Raw genomic sequence first — 17,322 nt, 5'->3', positions numbered from 1 at the left:
ACTCATTTGCTCATCTATTATTAATTAAGTATCTAATATTCTACCTTAATATCTGGTACTAGGAATACGATGGTAAAATAAACAGGCTATCTCTGGAAAGAGCTTCCTATCTAACAGGTTAACTGATAAAAACTGTACATACTTATGGTGTTCAATGTGTTTTGACACGTTATAACATTGTTGAATGGCTAAATCAAATTAACTGACAATATCTAATAACAGATTTTGATTAGAAGAAAGAATGAGAAAGCATAATTGCATGACTATTTTATATGAGCACTCAGGAAGAGTTTTACTGGGAGATTTTGGGAGAGTAATAACTGGCTTCCTGGAAGGAGCAATAAACAAATAAAACTTCTAGTACAGAGGTGGGCAGAGCCCTATAGACAAAAGGCCCAAGATAAGTTGAACAAAACCAAGGATGGCAAGTAAGTGAAATGTGTTCCTGGGAGAGGCGAGAGGACAAGGCAACTGGGGCCACATTACAAGGATATTGGAAGTTAAAGAGGCAAAAGTCTACCTAAAGGTAATAAGGGGCACGAAAAGATTTTAAGAACATGACATGAGTCAGCTATATGTTTTAGAAGCATCACTTAGGCTCAAGGCAAATAGAGGGGTGATCAAAAAACCAAAGTAGTGATCAGGTTGTTATAATAACCTTGAAACAATAACCATAATATAGAAATGGTGCCTATGTAGTTATTTCCTGATAGTTTTCATTCAATCATCCTATTATATATGTATACTTTTCTTAAACGCTCTTCTTCTGAAGAAGTTCTGCTCTATGATATGGTATACTACTATTGTACTTAGATCTTGATTGGTCATGGCCACATCTTTTCACATTTGTTCTCTGTTATAAATTTCTACATTAGTGACTTTCATTATACCAGATGATAGGATAAAAAGAAGGGCTATAAAATATTATTTATTAATAGCTGGTATAGAGAACAAAGCCTGAGATTTAAAAAATAAATTCATGTTAAAATTAACTCATTTTCAATCTTCACACAAGATTAGTACATGCTTAAGGTTACCCTCTGAACATTTATTAGAATTTGCAAACATATATTCTTTTTAAATGGAGGAAATAATGAAGTACAAAACAAGAGAAGTTACTTACCAGCTGCAAACTTTATGATAGGTGGAAGTCTTACTGACATGGTATTCTGAAGTCCTTTCCGCTTGAGTCTCTTTTTATTAATTAATCCTGGAGTTGGGGAAGAGGGAATCATAGTAATGAATCTTTCTTCATGGGGGAAAAAAAAATGCTCTTCACTGTCACATAACTATAAAGTTCAAGATGTTCTCATTTAAGTCAGGAGCACAACAAGGGTACTGTTATCAATATTATTTGTTTCTGAAGTTTGTATAATTAAGATACAAAAGCAAATTATAAGGTATAAATAACTGAAAAAATGAGGTAATCATATTATTTGCCAATAATATGATAGAACCAACACAAAAAAGAAAACTTGAGGATATATCACATTCCTGGATGAGAAGATTCTTAAAGATATCAAATCTCTCCAATTTAATTCCAAAAGGAACTATTTTAGATTATCAATTAAAAAAGGATCCTATAAGTTACCTGGAAGTACATACTTTTATGAATAGCTAGAACATTTACTTAAAAAAGTAAACATTAATGAAACTAAAAAACATTTTTGTTTAAGAAACCTCTCAAAAGCTGGAAACCAGGAAGAGAATAAAGGAGCCCTTTAAAGCAAAAAGATGAGATGCTATTTATTTTGATGCTTTCTTTAAAATTGTTCCCATAATTTAAATTCTGCACTCTACAGATGGATCACATTAGGCTGTGTTTTTTGGGTGGCAAGAGTATGTTTTACCACCCAAGATGCCTAACATTTTTTAACAGATTTATAGTAAGCAGTACCCCAAACACTTCTACAGTGATTTTGATCTTAGGATCTTACTAGTTTCTCCTCCATAAGGTTTTAATTTTATCCAAAAAAGAGGAAATATATTGATGAAACCTCCTCCAGTTCTCCCAGAATCTTGCAAAGTTTCTTTTGTGACTAGCAACTTATATTCTATATTGCAAATGACCTACCAAGTCCCAAACTCTTATTGAATTTTTCATGTACCGTAGAAAATGACTGAAGAGTTCCATCTTGACCTATTGATATAAAAAGAAAATTCCTCATCAAGCTCCATCAAAACAATGAGCCATTTGAATCACAGATGTTATAAAATTAGATTCTACAAAAAGCTTAGTGTTATGGTTTGGGACATTTTAAAGAGAAATTACAATCTAAAAATGCGTCCAGCTCTCAATACCTACTTAAGTACTATGGGTAGAAAACAGAAACTCACTTGCACTTAGAATTTGTTGTCCATTTTGTCCATAGTATCTGATCCTGGTAAGAGGAGCGCTATGGCCCATTCTGAATCTCAAAAGTCGGCCTTCACCTGTGGGGCCATCAAATATCCATATCTGCCAAGAAATTAAATGGTAAGGTTCTTACACCATGTGCTCTCTGATCTGCAGTTAGGCAGGCCACTGACCCTGAAGTGGGGATTGGGAAAGAAATAAGCTGTAACTCTTTCCCACTTCATTGCAATGTCATCTGCTATACTTTTTATTTATCTATAACAATGATTCATCCCATATTCCTTTTATCTTCTAATTTTGGTACTAATACATTAAAAAGCAAGCTTGTAATAACCCAAAAGGTAGGCCAGATGAACCAGAAAAATGACAAAAATAATCATAATACCCTGAGAGCATTGTCAGCACCATTTGTGACAAGAAGAGGTTCTCTATGGAGAAATGTCAGTCCAGCAATTGCTGTAGAGTGTGCATTTCTCATTTGATTGATTAATTTTTTGTCTTCTAGGTCCCAAAGTCCAATATGGCCACATGGGCTTCCAGCTGCCATTATTGGATGACCATCTGTTATTAAAATAAAATATATGTTAAAAAACACAAGCCCGAAAACAAGTAAACTTGACAAATTTCTCTCCCTTTTAGTTTATAAAGTTAAAACTATACACCAATAGTCTTCCCATATTTTTTGCTTGTTCTACTTTGGTGTTTCATTAATACTTATTAAACTATAAAAAAACAATTTCTGTGATTTTAAAGTAAAGCATTTCAGGTGTTCTTAACTCTCATGAATAAATATGGTAAAGATTACCTGTGCGAAATGAAATTGAAGTTATGGGTCCCCAGTCTTGACGAAACTTCATTAATGTTTCATCAAACTTAATGTTGTGAATGATAACCTGACCTGACATAAGACCAACAGCAACAACATCCACAGCTGGTGCCTGAAAATTAAATTACTCGTAAGTTTTTATTTTCTTAAGCAACACAGCCTTACAATTTTTATGATCAACACTATTATTTATGTGTTATTATGAGAGAATATGAAATATCTTCTTAAAGGTGTGTAGGGGGAAATCCACAAGTATTACCATTCTGGCTATTATTAACTAATGCTAAGAGTTAATATTAACTGCTATTCAAATGGAAGTATTTAGGAACGATTTTTCCAAATTACTTCCCAGTTTAAATTTTGCCAGTCAATTTCCCTCTCAACTGTTAGAACAAAACAGTCTTGTTAATACAAAGTCACACAGAAAGAAAAATTTACATATGCAATCACAACAAATCACTGACTAGGTGAAAGAGAAAAAAGAGACAACTCCTAGAAAATATATGAAGGCTTGTCATAAGTATGGCAACATATGTAGCTGGAAAGGAAGTAACAGCCATAACATTCTATGACTATAATTCTGTCTTATAATGGATAGGCATGGCAGAGCATGGTTGATGACAGTGAGAGGGGATGAGGGAGTGCAAATAAAATGGGCAATGAATATTAGAAAGATCAGGAATAATGGCTACATGTGTAACCAACAGACTCACCAGATTTTCTATAGACATACATTCATTCATATACGTATGTTTTACTGACTCATAAAAATGAAAAGCAATTTTCTAAGTCTACCAATGAAAAAATCCTTAGGATTTTTGTCCCCAACTATTTCAAATAGGAAATCTCAACATCCTAATAAATTTCTCTGTAAAACCAATAGTCTCCTTTGCATCAATGAACAACTAATTTCTGTTCTCTATAAAGCTCTATACTACCTGCTTGCAAAATAATCAGTAAACAAGGTTCTACAATAACCACAGGTTTAGAGCCTAATTCTAAACGGCAAACGTGTTACTACTTGTTGACAGTGTATTTCCAAAACATTATTTCCTTAGTGGAACAGTTAAAACTATATTATTTTGTCTTAAGGTCTAAAAACAGGCTGATCCCTGAAACTACATGAATCTACTATTTGGTTTAACCAAAAATTACTAACCTGCTGAAGAACAGTCACTCCAACCTTCCATCCTGGAAATGTATACAGAAGCTTACTACAAAAAAAAAAAAAAAGAGTTGAAAGGTAGGTTTTTTTTTTTTTTTTTTTTTTTTTTTTTGCGGGTGGGAGAAACAAAATCGACTATATATTTAAAAGTAAACTAGTAACAGTAGTATTTATTAAATTCTTCATCCCACATTATTCTGAGAATATATTACCATGTCCAATACTCAAAATAATCACATGAAGTAAATATTATCACCTTTTATCCAGAAAAAGAAACTTAAAAAAAAAGAAAAGTGCTAAATAATTAAGCCAAGTAAAAAAAAAGAGTGTGTGTGTGTGCAGGTTCTAGACTCCCAATCTGCAAATTGCTATGCAAGGCCACCTCATTAAAAATTTAAATGTTTGAGTAGAAGAAAAAATACAATCCATTTTATCTAGACAATAAAAGTCTTGGAATATAGGCAGATCTCATTTTTTTTTTTTTTACTGCAATGTATTTCTAGAAATATCATCACTAAAGGGAATAATTAGATTTTAACTAAAATAGTACTTGAATGTTATATGAACTGTCTTATGGAAACAGTTATGCTGCTCTCATATTGTGAATCAGACCATGAATGATTAAGTCAGTCTATGGAGCAGAGCTATCTGAAATCATTTTAATACTAGTCATTAAAATATTAAATCATATATTAAATTCTGCAAATGGGCAAAATTAGTCTCTGCAATAATTACATAATGGATAAAGTACACAAAGAATGTAAACATCACAAAGAGCCTAAGGAAAGAACCTTAAGAGCAGAGACAGCATCTCAGTCAACATCCCTGAGCATAACACAGAGTCGGCAGTCAGTGGTATCTGCCACTGAACTGAAATATTGATTCAAAACTAAACAGTCTTCCCTTTCAAATTTACAAGGGCTTTGGAAAGAATAATTTAGGTGGTTAAATATTTTTGTTTGCTTGTTTTAACATTATACAAAACTTAAGTTAGCCCTTTCTCTCTAGATAAATGTTCAAGTAACAAGAAGAGGTATTTAAAATCATTAATGTAGCCTTCCAGTTATATTAATAACATTATAATAGATATTCATTACACTGGTGGTTGTTGATCAAAGTACTTTTATTTTCCTTGAAATCATTTCTAAATGGTAGCACTAAATTAACACGAATTTGTTTTACCATCTCTTTCCTTCATTTATAAAAATCTAGAAGCTATCTAATGCTAATCTCATAATATTACTTTATAAAGCTGTCTGGATAGCTATATGGATTCTTTCTATTGACTAGTTACTGAGTCAATAGTTTAGACTATTCAATGTGGATTTATGAAGTTGCTTATTTTGTGCCAGGACCACATGCCACTTTTTAAATATGTGATGGCATTAAGTGATAACTTCTCACAGCCATATTTATTGACAGCCCTCCAAATAAACATATAAGGGCAGAGAGAACTGAGAGATGCAGAATGCTTTAGGAAGCTGGGCATGGTGGTACACACCTATAATACCAGCAACTCAGGAAGCTGAGGCAGGAGAATCCCAAGTTTAAAGCCAGCTTCCTCAACTTAGACCCTGCCTCAAAATAAAAAGTAAAAAGGGCTAGGTGTGACTCAAAGGTAAAGCACCCCTGGGTTATATCCCCAGAACCAATAAATAAATAAATAGGAAGAAGAAAGTAGTAGATGCGGATAAGATGAGAAGTACATTATTTATTTAAGTAAAGTGCTTACTTGGATTTTACATTCCACAACTGCAGACTTCCTTGTTCACTGCCCAGAAGTATTTTGTTCAAGTAGGTACTTGGATGCAAAATCGCAGAAATTTTAAAAACTGATTTATCGAAAGTCAATTGTAGGTATTCTTCTACAAAAAGTAAAAGTTACAAATAACATATAATTATTTTTTATAAAATAGCTTGACACTTGTTTCATATACCCATATATTTACCATTTAAAGTAAGTTTACCACAGAGACTTATATGCTAATATAAATCAAAGACATATAAACTAACCTATAAATAACCCCCAAGAACCAAGATAAATGTGATAGGGGCAACTTGTAAATGTCATTTAGGCTGTCAATATTATCTACAAGTTCTAACATAAATACTATTAGAAGTTTCACTACTTAAATTGGTTTACAGAAAACAGGATTAAAAACTGATCATAGGGATCAACATTAATATTTTTATAATCTGATCAAGAGGCAGAAGTGAATGCTCCAAGTGAAGAGCCAAATATCTGGGAAGTTCAACGAGCCACTTAGAAGATGTGAAAAGAGGTGAAGTTTAGTGAAACCAAAAACAATGCTTCTCACACATTTCCTCAGAAGACTCTAACCCAGGAGATGAAAAGAACTTAAAACTCTGGGAACTTAAAACCCCAAGTCAATGTGTTGTTCTAACAGCAACAAAAAATCTAGGCATTAGCATCAAAAGAGTGCCTGAGACTTTATGAGCTAGATCTTACAACTTTATAAAGCTTTTTAACATCCACCCTTGAAGGTAGCCCAGCAGGTAGTTACTTGCTGCAAGATTAGAAACTTCTTTAAAATCTTACATTTATTATAATTAAAATTACGGTTTAAATTGTGTTTTTCATTTCAAAATTTGTTCAGTACTGAAACAATTTTTTTTTCACTAAGTTTACCAATAAATTTGAATATTGAAGAAGGTGTACTACATATTCCCAGAAGTATGTATACCCCAGGTTAGAATGCACAGATATAGGTGAAAAGTATACAAACTTTACTTTGAATACGATTTTAAAAGATCCTTGTCTCACTACAAATAGCTCCCTGAAAACTCCAGGCCAATGTATTGTTCTAAAAGCAACAAAAAATCTAGGCATCAACATCAAGAGTGCCTAAGACTTTACGAGCCAGATCTTATAATTTTATAAAGCTTTTTAAAATCTAACCTTGAAGGGAGCACTTTTGGAATTCTTTTACCCCAACTTGAGCAAAGATAAAACAAAGAAAAGCATTAGCAATTTGTATGAGAATACAGAATAACTCCCAGAAGGCAACCTCTAAAATGTTGACTAAAAATAAGAATACTGCATTGAACAATAGAAAATCAAGACATATAGAAGTTAAAAATGTAAACAGAGTAAAGAAGTTAAAAAAAGATGTATATTTTCCTTCTTATTTACAGATTCTTCAAGTTTACTATTAGCATCTCCTTTTGAAAGATGAAAATACTACGTATGAACATACATCAAAATCCATTCTACAGAGAAAACAAGTCACTAATTTTAAAGAACGGCAATGGAAAACATATTAGTTGAAATTAGCACATTAAACAAGTTGTAAGTAGTTAACCAACTGACAAAAACTGCTTATTTACTTCTTATTTAGAATGTTTTCTCTTACACATATTAATTTTTTTATTTTGTTTATTTTGACTGTTTTGCATGTGAAACCTCTGATGTAGAAGTTATGTTCACATAGATTTTTAAGTATACACATACAATCCCAAGACAAAACAAATAAATTAGTTAATTCTTACCTTCTGAATATATATGCCAAATAATAAGAACGCTGTCAGCATCAACAGAGATAATGTGATCCCCAAAAGGTTGCAAAAGATGGATTTCTGCCTTATGACCCTTAAAGGTATGTACTATCTATAAAGTTTAAAATAATTTCATATTAGTAGTCATTCATCAAGTAATATTATCCAAAAAAGGCTTTCTAATCCTAAAAACATTCATGTTAAGAATGTAGTCCAATTTTTTAGTATACAAGGTTATATGAACAAATATTAAGGAGTTAGACACGTTCATCTGCTTAGCCAGTTCAATAAGGAAATAAAGCATGGACTAAGAACATAGAAATGAGAACTCCAGGGCTTAGCCTCCCTACTGAGTTTAGGAAAAAGGTATGCATATATACCTAGATTCCTTGCTAATTCGACCATTGTAATTCCCTTTATACTAAAAAAAAATGGTATGTTCTAGAAGGCTGACCTCTAAGATTCCATCACCAACTGCCTTCCAGATAAGATGAGAAAGGGGAATATAAAGTACTTCTTTGCTATACCTTCCTGCTTTGACACAGAGGCACTGACTCTCACAGTAACTTATCCCTCCATCACTACATCTCCTTCTCCATGGTTTCAGCTCTCACCAGGCTTCGATAACACTACTTCTTTTGCCCTTTGGCCCAAGGATTGGTAACAGCTTCCCCAAGTTTATAGCCTTTGATGCATTCCTCCCCCTGTGTTGTTCCCCCAACCCAGCCTACACCTGTAAGCAGAGTTCCTTCATTAAAGTGTCTCCATATGGACCACATACATATGTGTATTTATAAATACACATATATAGGTGAAATCAAATTTTCTCTTCCTCTATAAAACTGAGCATACATTAGAAAGAAAAAAAAATGGTACAAATTGAAATAGTTCAGTGATACAAACCTCTTTATTACGGGCAAATGCAGAAAAAATATTCCCATAAGCAGCGAAAACGAGCCTCCCATCAGCTGCCATACAGCAGATATCCTGTGGAACAGAGTTACCTAGAACATAAAAGAAATACAATTTTAAGATCTTGTAATAGAAACCATCAATATACATATAATATTTTTCATGGATATAATAATTAAAAATATATTTAATAAAAAAGAAAGCTGAGGGCTGAGGTTGTGGCTCAGTAGTAGAGTGCTCGCGTAGCACGTGCCAGATCCTGGGTTCGATCCTCAGCACCACATAAAAATAAATAAATAAAGGTATTTAAAAAAAGAAAGAAAGAAAGCTGAGAATCAGGATAAAATTTTAATCTCAATATTGACTGTCGTAAACATTAAGATTTGCAAACATAACAACATAATGCTAAATAAATAGATAAAAAGAAGCTTTGTGAAGTATTTGGAAAAAAGCATCATTTAATACATGGAACTGACAGATGGGTATCTGGCCCACTTATGAACACCTTCAAGAACATGGAGTTTATTAGTAACTTCAGGAAAAATATAAAACTAAATTAAAACTTAGATCCACATCTAACTCAACCCTTTGGACCAACCCCAAGGAACTCCATATATACTTTTTATGTTGAGCCTTAAAATAATTAAAGACAATACAGTTTCTACTCGGTTGTCTCCAAGGTAAATATGCTTATTACCTCTAGCCATTTCTTATAGGACGTGATTTCTTGATTCATCTCTCACTAATAAAATCATGGTGCCCCTTTTTCTTTCTCTTTTGGGGTCAGGGAGATGAGTAGACAGAAGATGATCGATCGTAAGTATTTTTTATGTGCATACTCCACTTGGGGATTTAGTTTCCATAATACTATTTCTATAGGTTTATCATTCACTTTTGTATTCAATTTAGGTTATTCTGTCTTCTAATCTTTTAAAAATTGTTTTTCAGACATACACAATGGATTTCTCTTACAAGGATCACATTTTAAGGTAAAACGAGTACCTGTTAGCTCTGGCAGGCCTTTTATGCTATTGAACAGTTCTTAGAAAAATAAATACCTCCCCCATTGAAAAAAAATATCCAAATATGAGACATTTCCTTACAGTAGAAGGAATGATGGAAAAACGAAACCACTATTTAATAACCATCATATCACTAACTGAGATTCAGGCAAGTCTCATCACTAAATGCTAACTAAATGCAGCAGGTGAAACTTTGAAGAGCAATAGCATATTTACAGAGTCTGAATGCATCATATTACAAGATACTTATTAACTACAAAGGACAAACTAGTAACTTTAAAACACAGCATCCTGACAGATATCACCTTAACTAAACAATCAAAGTTATCACTGCCAAGAATAGCATGTGCCTACTGATAAAATTCACTGAGAATTCAGCATCATTTCTTTGTTACTCCTGTCAAAATACTGAATCTAACTATAAAGAAGTATCAGAAAAACTCAAACTGAAGGTTATTCTAAAAAAGAATTAATCACAATGTGGTCAAATACAAAGAAATGCTGAAGAACTACTCCAAATAAATAAATAAATCATGTGACAACTGAAAGCAAAACATGATAGTGATGATAGTGTCACAGTTTTTTTTTTTTTTTTTTTGCCCCCTATAGAGGTTTATTAGACACACACACTGGATTCTTTATATATTCCATAAGCCTTAAACTTATGTCAAAAAAATTTTAAAGATACTAAGCCAGCATAAATCCAGAATAAAATTCACACTTACTTACTGCAACCAGACTAAGTTTCTGAACCTGTTAAAAAAAAAAAAAAAAGATTAAGTTTTCATAAGAAAAACAATTTTATAATAACTTAACACCTTAAGATTAAGGTACAACCTCATAGGTAAATCTGCTATGCTGTCCCTCCTAGAAAAGATACTCACTGACCCTAAATTTCATTATTAGGAAAGTTATATTTTCAACTATTTCACCAACAGTGGTGATGGAAGTAGGCAAAGGGTTTCTGTAGTGAGCCAAAGAGTAAATGTTTTAGGATTAGCAAGTCATAAAGTCTGTGTTATACTGACCCAATTCTTATACTGTTGCAGGAAAGCGGACATAATAAATATACATGGGTATATTTCAATAAACTTTTATCTGTAGGTACTTTTATTTGGTTCTCACATCCTGAAATAATGTGATTTTTTTCCCTCTAATCTTTAGAAAAATAACAAAACCACTCATAACTCATGGGTCATGCAGAAACAAATAGTGGACTGAATTGGCTTACAGACCAATTTGCTGACCTGAGGAAAGTTACTCATCTTCCCTGTGCCTCAAATTCCTTATATGGATTCCAAATACGGATTAAGATATGTACCTACTTTATGGGATTATGAAAATTCAATGGGATTGCAAATAAATTATGTAAAACAGAGTACAGCAGTCATGTAGTAAATGCTCAATGTTAGCTGGTATCACCAACATCAACAGCTATTTATACCTTGTCTATTGTCCAGGTACAAATGCTTATATGTAGGATGACTCACAATGGGCAGTAATACAGCAATGGCCATAGGAGAGAGCCCTTGAGGAACAAGTTAATGACCTGGGATCATTAGTACCATCTGGTTTACCCCAAGTTATTTTTAGTTTCAGAGATCATAGCCCAGTAAATTGGTTGGTGTAACAAACACAGAGTCCTCAGGTAATAAGCATTTTATGCCATTTTACAGAAATTTTAAAAAATGTATCATCCCCACCCACCTCCAAAGAAAGCATCACAAGATCTAAAGGACATCTTAAAACACATTTTTATGACTAAATTTCAATGTGCAAATAATAGTAAATTTTTTATAAAATGTTAAAGATGTTACTCTCCTAACAATAGGATTTCTTTGGAAGGGGAGGGGGATGTGTTTGTGCTTAACAAAATGTCAGGAAAGACACTGTACCAAACATAAGATTTCAAGAGGAGATACAGAATTTTGAGACTTTTAAGTCTTTCTGGGTACAGTGATGTGGAAATATGGATGTTTCCATTAAAGGAATGTTGGCAAGCTACAAATATAAATTTGACATAACCATTTACACAATAAAGGCAGTAAATTATCCATTTATTTACTAGAGGATTTATTTAAATAAAAATGTGCTCATTAAATATTTACTCTAAAGGTGGAAAAAAGTTTTCTTTAAATGAGAAAATTAGAAAAGTTATGTTTTAGGGAGGAAAACTTTATCAAAACCAAAAATTGGCAAGTAAGAAAGAAGTGGGAAGGATGGTATCAATAAATACTCCCACATGATTTATGTCACTCTGACCCAACTTTCTCCATCACCATCCCAGGCTTCCAGAAACCCAACTCTCTTCACCTCACCCCATCCTTCTTTTCTTTTTACATTTACTCAACTAGCTCCCAATTCCCACTCTTCTTGTTAATAACCTCTTTAATTTTCACAATTCTTCAAGGAAAACAACTCTACACCATGCTTTCCAGAAAAAGTGCTTAATAACCTTGGCTATTACCATCTTCATCATATTCCTGCTTTCCACACAACTTACATTATTTTTCAATTAGTGGTAAATTTGGGGAGGGGGGAATCCATCATTAATAAGCAGCATGAGTGTCATGGCAAGTAACTTTAGTTTCCTAATACTTACTTTCCTAAGTTATATAAGAGTGCTACAAAATTAGTAAAAACTACCTTGCAAAGAAATTGCTGCAAAGCTTAGAGTGAAACGGCGCCAGATATTCACGGTTGGTTGAAAACAGATGCTCAGGGGAAGTTCGGGGAAACTGGATTGCCATCGAATGTGAAGAGTCCCTTAAATCATCAACTCACCCTTCCAGTCCTCCTAATGTATTTCAGTCTGGATTTCTAACCCAGTTTGTGTCTTCAGTTACACAATAAGTGTCTTGCGAGTCGTCTAAGGGCTTATCTTATTCATGTTCGCATCCTCTGGGAGGATCAATAATTATCTACTAAACAAATATGATTCTGTAACACTGAGACATTCTCAAGTATTCATTCCTTAGCCAGGTTCCCTCCGAAACTCGCCCCCAGGTGAACTGCAAGAGCTAAAGCAGCGGCACGAGGGTTCACTGAGGGTGGCTAAACAGAACTGGGTGGGGTTACGGAAAAGAAGGGCAGAAAGGGAAATCCTCGTTAGGTGGGAGGGGAGAGCGGGAATGCCCCAGGACAGAGCTGCGAGCCGAGGAGGGTAGTTCTCGGGAAACCGGCAAAGAAATCACTCACGTCATACGTGTGGAAGCTCTTGCCCACGCAGGTCGTAACGTAGAACCGGCGCTTCAGCGAACTGAACCGCACCACGTGCGGGATGTCATTACTAAAAAGCCCCAGGGCTCGGAATCCAGCGAAGAGTGAGCTCGCCGTGCGGCCTTCCACGTAGCGTTCCATCTCCGCCACGGTCCCAATTCCTTTCGGCTCTGGTCCAGAGGGAAACCGCGCACGCTGCACCTCAGCACGTCTCAAGAAGAACCTTTGCCAGAGCTGGAAACTTGCAGCGCTTCCGGTACCTGCTGCCAATGGCGTTTGTGCGGACTGCCCTTAGTGCAACATGCAAAGAGCTCCCTCCTCAGCCCGCAGGAGATGGGCGACTTTGGTTCCGCTGGCCTCCGTGTCCCCACGTTGTTCTGCGGTGCGCTCTAGCTCTGTAGCTGGTGGAACCTTATGGTTGGGGAGCGGGAATCGCTGCGCCCTGGAAGGAGAAGCTTGTGGTGATGATGATGATGATAATAATAATAATAATTTTAAAAAGTATAAACCCCCGAGACTATCGAGAATATTTGAACACTGGCTATTTGACGATATAGAGAAGTTACAGTTAAATTTTAAGTCTATGATAGTAGTAAAGATCCTATATTTTGAAGATACATATTTACAGATGAAATGATTACAAAATGTGTGAGGATTTACTCCAAAATAATTGTAAATTAGAAGCCAGATTTGATGAAATAAGATTAATAATTGTTGAAGCTAGGGAATGGGAGCGTTCATAATGCTATACTTTAGTATAAGATGGAACTATTCCATAATAGAAAACATTTTTGCTTTTTAAAACTGAGCTTGTTTACACTAAAAAAATCAGAATATTAATTGTTTATTAATTTTACCACTGAATCATGGAAATATATATAATTTTCATTACTAGATGTATATTTTTAAAGTTTTCTGAGTTGTGAATAAAGCAGACAGATATTGCTTTTTTTAAAATGTTTTTTTTTTTTTTCCTTTTTTGGTACCAGGGATTGAACCCGGGAGTACCTTATCATGGAGCCACATCCCAGCCCTTTCTTGTATTTTATTTAGAGACAGGGTCTCCTTAAGTTGCTGAGGCTGGTTTTGAACTCATGATCCTGCTGCCTCAGCCTCCCAAGTCACTGGGATTACAAGCAGGTGCCACCATGTCCGGCCAAATATTGATTTTATACTCAGAATAAATACTTTTCAATATATTGGGAGCTTGGGAAGCTGTGAGGATGGCCTTAAGCCTGAGCCTAAGCAACTCCATTTCAAAAACTCCAATTTGAAACCTGCAGTGTCACCAGGCACAGCCAACAGATCCCTCCAGTAAGGCCACAAACACATTACTTCCCCTCTCCCTGATAAACAGAGTGAAGTCTCTGGCAGGCTGTCCTAGTCTGACAGGAGGGAAAGGGAAAAGATCAGGGTAGAGACCACCAGACCAGATGTTTCTGACCCCAGGGTAAATGACGTCATGGAGAAATATGGTGGTAGCTGATATGGATTGAAAGGGGGGTCAAAAGCCCCCAAATTTAGTATAAATAATAGAGTTAATGAAAAGGGATTCAACCAGCTGAAATAAGGATGTACTGGAGCTGGAGAGCCTAATGAGGACCTGACATCTCATCACTTGTCATCATTTCTTGATCCTCTGTGTGGTCCTCACGGCTCTCAAACTCTACCACCTCGTCTGGACCTTGGTGAGAGCCACAACTTCTTCATACCGCCCTCTCCTCAACCAGTCTCCACTCCACACCAGGAAAAGCCTACCTTAGTTCCAGATCTGATCACCGTGGCCTGAGCGAGTGTGCATCTGCTGGACATAAAGCCTAAGGCTTAAGACTTTTGAACTTAGCATGCAGAGGGAATGTCTGTCATTAGCCTGTCATGGTTAAGTGTGTTTGCAGTGCCTAGAATTAATCTAGAATTATTTTCAGTGAATTAATTAATCTAGAATTATTTGCTGTGAATTATGCCCATTGCAGTGACTAGCCTTAAGAATTGTCGTTTTCTTGATTAACAACCTATAGTGTCAGCTCTCTGGAGGCAGCTAGCAGACTGGAGGCAGCTAGCATGAGGCTAGGGAGCGCTGAGCCGCCCGTTGTGCCCTGCGATGCCCAGACTAGCGAACAATACAGTCAGGATGGCTAAACGTGACCCCAAGAAACCAAAGGGCAAGATGTCTGCTTATGCCTTCATTGTGCAGACTTGCAGAGAAGAACATAAGAAGAAAAATCCAGAAGTCCCTGTCAATTTTGCAGAATTTTCCAAGAAGTGCTCTGAGAGGTGGAAGACAATGTCTGGGAAAGAGAAATCTAAATTTGATGAAATGGCAAAGGTAGATAAAGTACGCTATGATCGGGAAATGAAGGACTGTGGACCAGCTAAGGGAGGCAAGAAGAAAAAGGACCCTAATGCCCCCAAAAGACCACCATCTGGATTCTTCTTGTTCTGTTCAGAATTCCACCCCAAGATCAAGTCCACAAATCCTGGTATCTCCATTGGAGATGTGGCAAAAAAGCTGGGTGAGATGTGGAATAACTTAAGTGACAGTGAAAAGCAGCCATATATCACTAAGGCTGCAAAGCTGAAGGAGAAATACGAGAAGGATGTTGCTGACTATAAGTCTAAAGGAAAGTTTGATGGCACAAAGGGTCCTGCTAAAGTTGCCTGGAAAAAAGTGGAAGAGGAGGAGGAAGAAGAAGAAGAGGAGGAGGAGGATGAATAAAAAACTGTTTACCCGTCTTCTTGTGAATACCTTAGAGTAGGGGAACGCCATGATTGACACATCTTATTTGAGATGTGTCTGTTACTCTCATTAGGTTTAATTTCAGAATTTGATCATGATCATATTGTAGTCTCTCAAAGTGCTCTAGAAATTGTCAGTGGTTTACATGAAGTGGCCCTGGGTGTCCAGAGCACTCTAAAACTGTATCAAAGTTGTACAGATTTCCAAACATTTTTAAAATGAAAAGGCACTCTCGTGTTCTCCTCACTCTGTGCACTTTGCTGTTGGTGTGACAAGGCATTTGAAGATGTTTCTGGTATTTTTTTTTTAATTTGTAAGGTGGTGTTAACTATATGGTTATTGGTTAGAAATCCTCAGTTATCAACTGTACATATATATAGTCTGTAAAAAGAACAAAACAACCGAGACAAACTCTTGATGCTCCTTGCTTGGCGTTAAGGCTGTGGGGGGAAGATGCCTTTTGGAGGGGCCGTAGCTCAGGGCCTGGACTGTGAGGCTGGACCTGTTGACACTGCAGTGGGCATCCATTTAGCTTTAGGTTGTCTTGTTTTTGTATATAGTGATATAGCATTCTGCTGCCTTTCTTAGTTGTGGAAAAAGGGGGGTCAGCTGGCATGAGAAGTGTTTGAATTTTTTTTAGTTAAGTGCGGTAGATTTTAAACTTTGTTTTCAAACAAACTGTAGAACTCTTCGTTGTCAGCAAAGAGCCACTGCATCAATGAAAGTTCCAGAACCTTCTGTACTTAAATGCAATTTGCAATGTTATGTTATTTTTTTTGTATGTTTAGAATGCTGAAATGTTTTTGAAGTTAAATAAACAGTATTACATTAAAAAAAAAAAAACCTATAGTGTGAAATTGTATTGAGTAATTTGAGTGAATAAAGCATTGAAAGGGGCAGAAATGCGTGGACATTCTTTATTTCTCTCCCTCGACTACATATGTCACAATTTTGACCCCTCACGATAGAAGGGGAATTGGAAATGTTTCCTAACTGTGAGTGTATAAAGCCCTTGACATCTATTATTTTCATATGCTCAAAATAAGGTTGTGAAGGAACAAAATTTATATTGCTGCTTTGTATATGAGGAAATGGGTTCATTGGATGACTTCCCAAAGCTCCAGAACTATTTGGTGCCCAAAGCCTGACTAACAGGTTTAGAGAAGGAAAGAAGAATGGGAGATCACTGAAAGGCAGTTGGAGTTTGGGAGAAATATGCATTCAACAAACGTTATTTTCAAGATCAAACACTGGGCCACGTAATGGGTGTATGTTCACCTTGGATAAAGATCCTGAAGTTCCCATAGTTTACCTAACTTTCCCAAAGTCACTTAAACGATGGTAGTATTGATACTGCCAGTTACCAGTGACTAGTTCTGCTCCCTCAAATGTTTAAATTTGAACATTAGAGGAGCATGCCCAGGCAAACATATAAAGCAGGGTTTATTTAAAAAGGGGTAACAGACTTCTCCCTGGAGGGAGAAGGGGGCCATAGGGGGTATCCTGGTATCCCAAGAAGTGAGATGTTCTGCCCTTTTTATATGTCCTAGGCTTCCTTTGTTCTCCTGC

The 17,322-nt window shown here is 35.6% G+C and overlaps 2 protein-coding genes across 2 annotated transcripts in view; one reads left to right on the top strand and one right to left on the bottom strand.

Annotated features, from left to right (window-relative positions):
• Wdr36 (WD repeat domain 36) overlaps window positions 1-13,386 on the bottom strand; it is a 36,046-nt gene extending 22,660 nt beyond the window's left edge. Inside the window, exons 1-11 of the mRNA XM_015495328.2 lie at window positions 12,996-13,386; window positions 10,523-10,550; window positions 8,767-8,867; window positions 7,858-7,975; window positions 6,080-6,212; window positions 4,342-4,396; window positions 3,162-3,294; window positions 2,742-2,917; window positions 2,338-2,458; window positions 2,075-2,140; window positions 1,124-1,210 (exon numbers count right to left, since the gene is read on the bottom strand). Coding sequence (XP_015350814.2) covers window positions 1,124-1,210; window positions 2,075-2,140; window positions 2,338-2,458; window positions 2,742-2,917; window positions 3,162-3,294; window positions 4,342-4,396; window positions 6,080-6,212; window positions 7,858-7,975; window positions 8,767-8,867; window positions 10,523-10,550; window positions 12,996-13,157 — 1,180 coding nt within the window. The 5' untranslated portion in view covers window positions 13,158-13,386. The remainder of the gene's footprint in view (window positions 1-1,123; window positions 1,211-2,074; window positions 2,141-2,337; window positions 2,459-2,741; window positions 2,918-3,161; window positions 3,295-4,341; window positions 4,397-6,079; window positions 6,213-7,857; window positions 7,976-8,766; window positions 8,868-10,522; window positions 10,551-12,995) is intronic.
• A 725-nt stretch (window positions 13,387-14,111) lies between these two features.
• Window positions 14,112-16,643, top strand: LOC107135490 (high mobility group protein B3-like). Its single transcript, XM_048811911.1, has one exon. The coding sequence runs from the start codon at window positions 15,118-15,120 to the stop codon at window positions 15,730-15,732; it is 615 nt and encodes a 204-aa protein (XP_048667868.1). The 5' UTR covers window positions 14,112-15,117; the 3' UTR covers window positions 15,733-16,643.
• Window positions 16,644-17,322: the final 679 nt, after the last annotated feature.

The sequence above is a fragment of the Marmota marmota genome, unplaced genomic scaffold (genome assembly GCF_001458135.2).
Source record: "Marmota marmota marmota unplaced genomic scaffold, marMar, whole genome shotgun sequence".
Taxonomy (NCBI): Eukaryota; Metazoa; Chordata; class Mammalia; order Rodentia; family Sciuridae; genus Marmota; species Marmota marmota.
The sequence above is the reverse complement of the archived record's forward strand: the minus strand, read 5'-3'. Positions and strand labels throughout refer to the sequence as shown.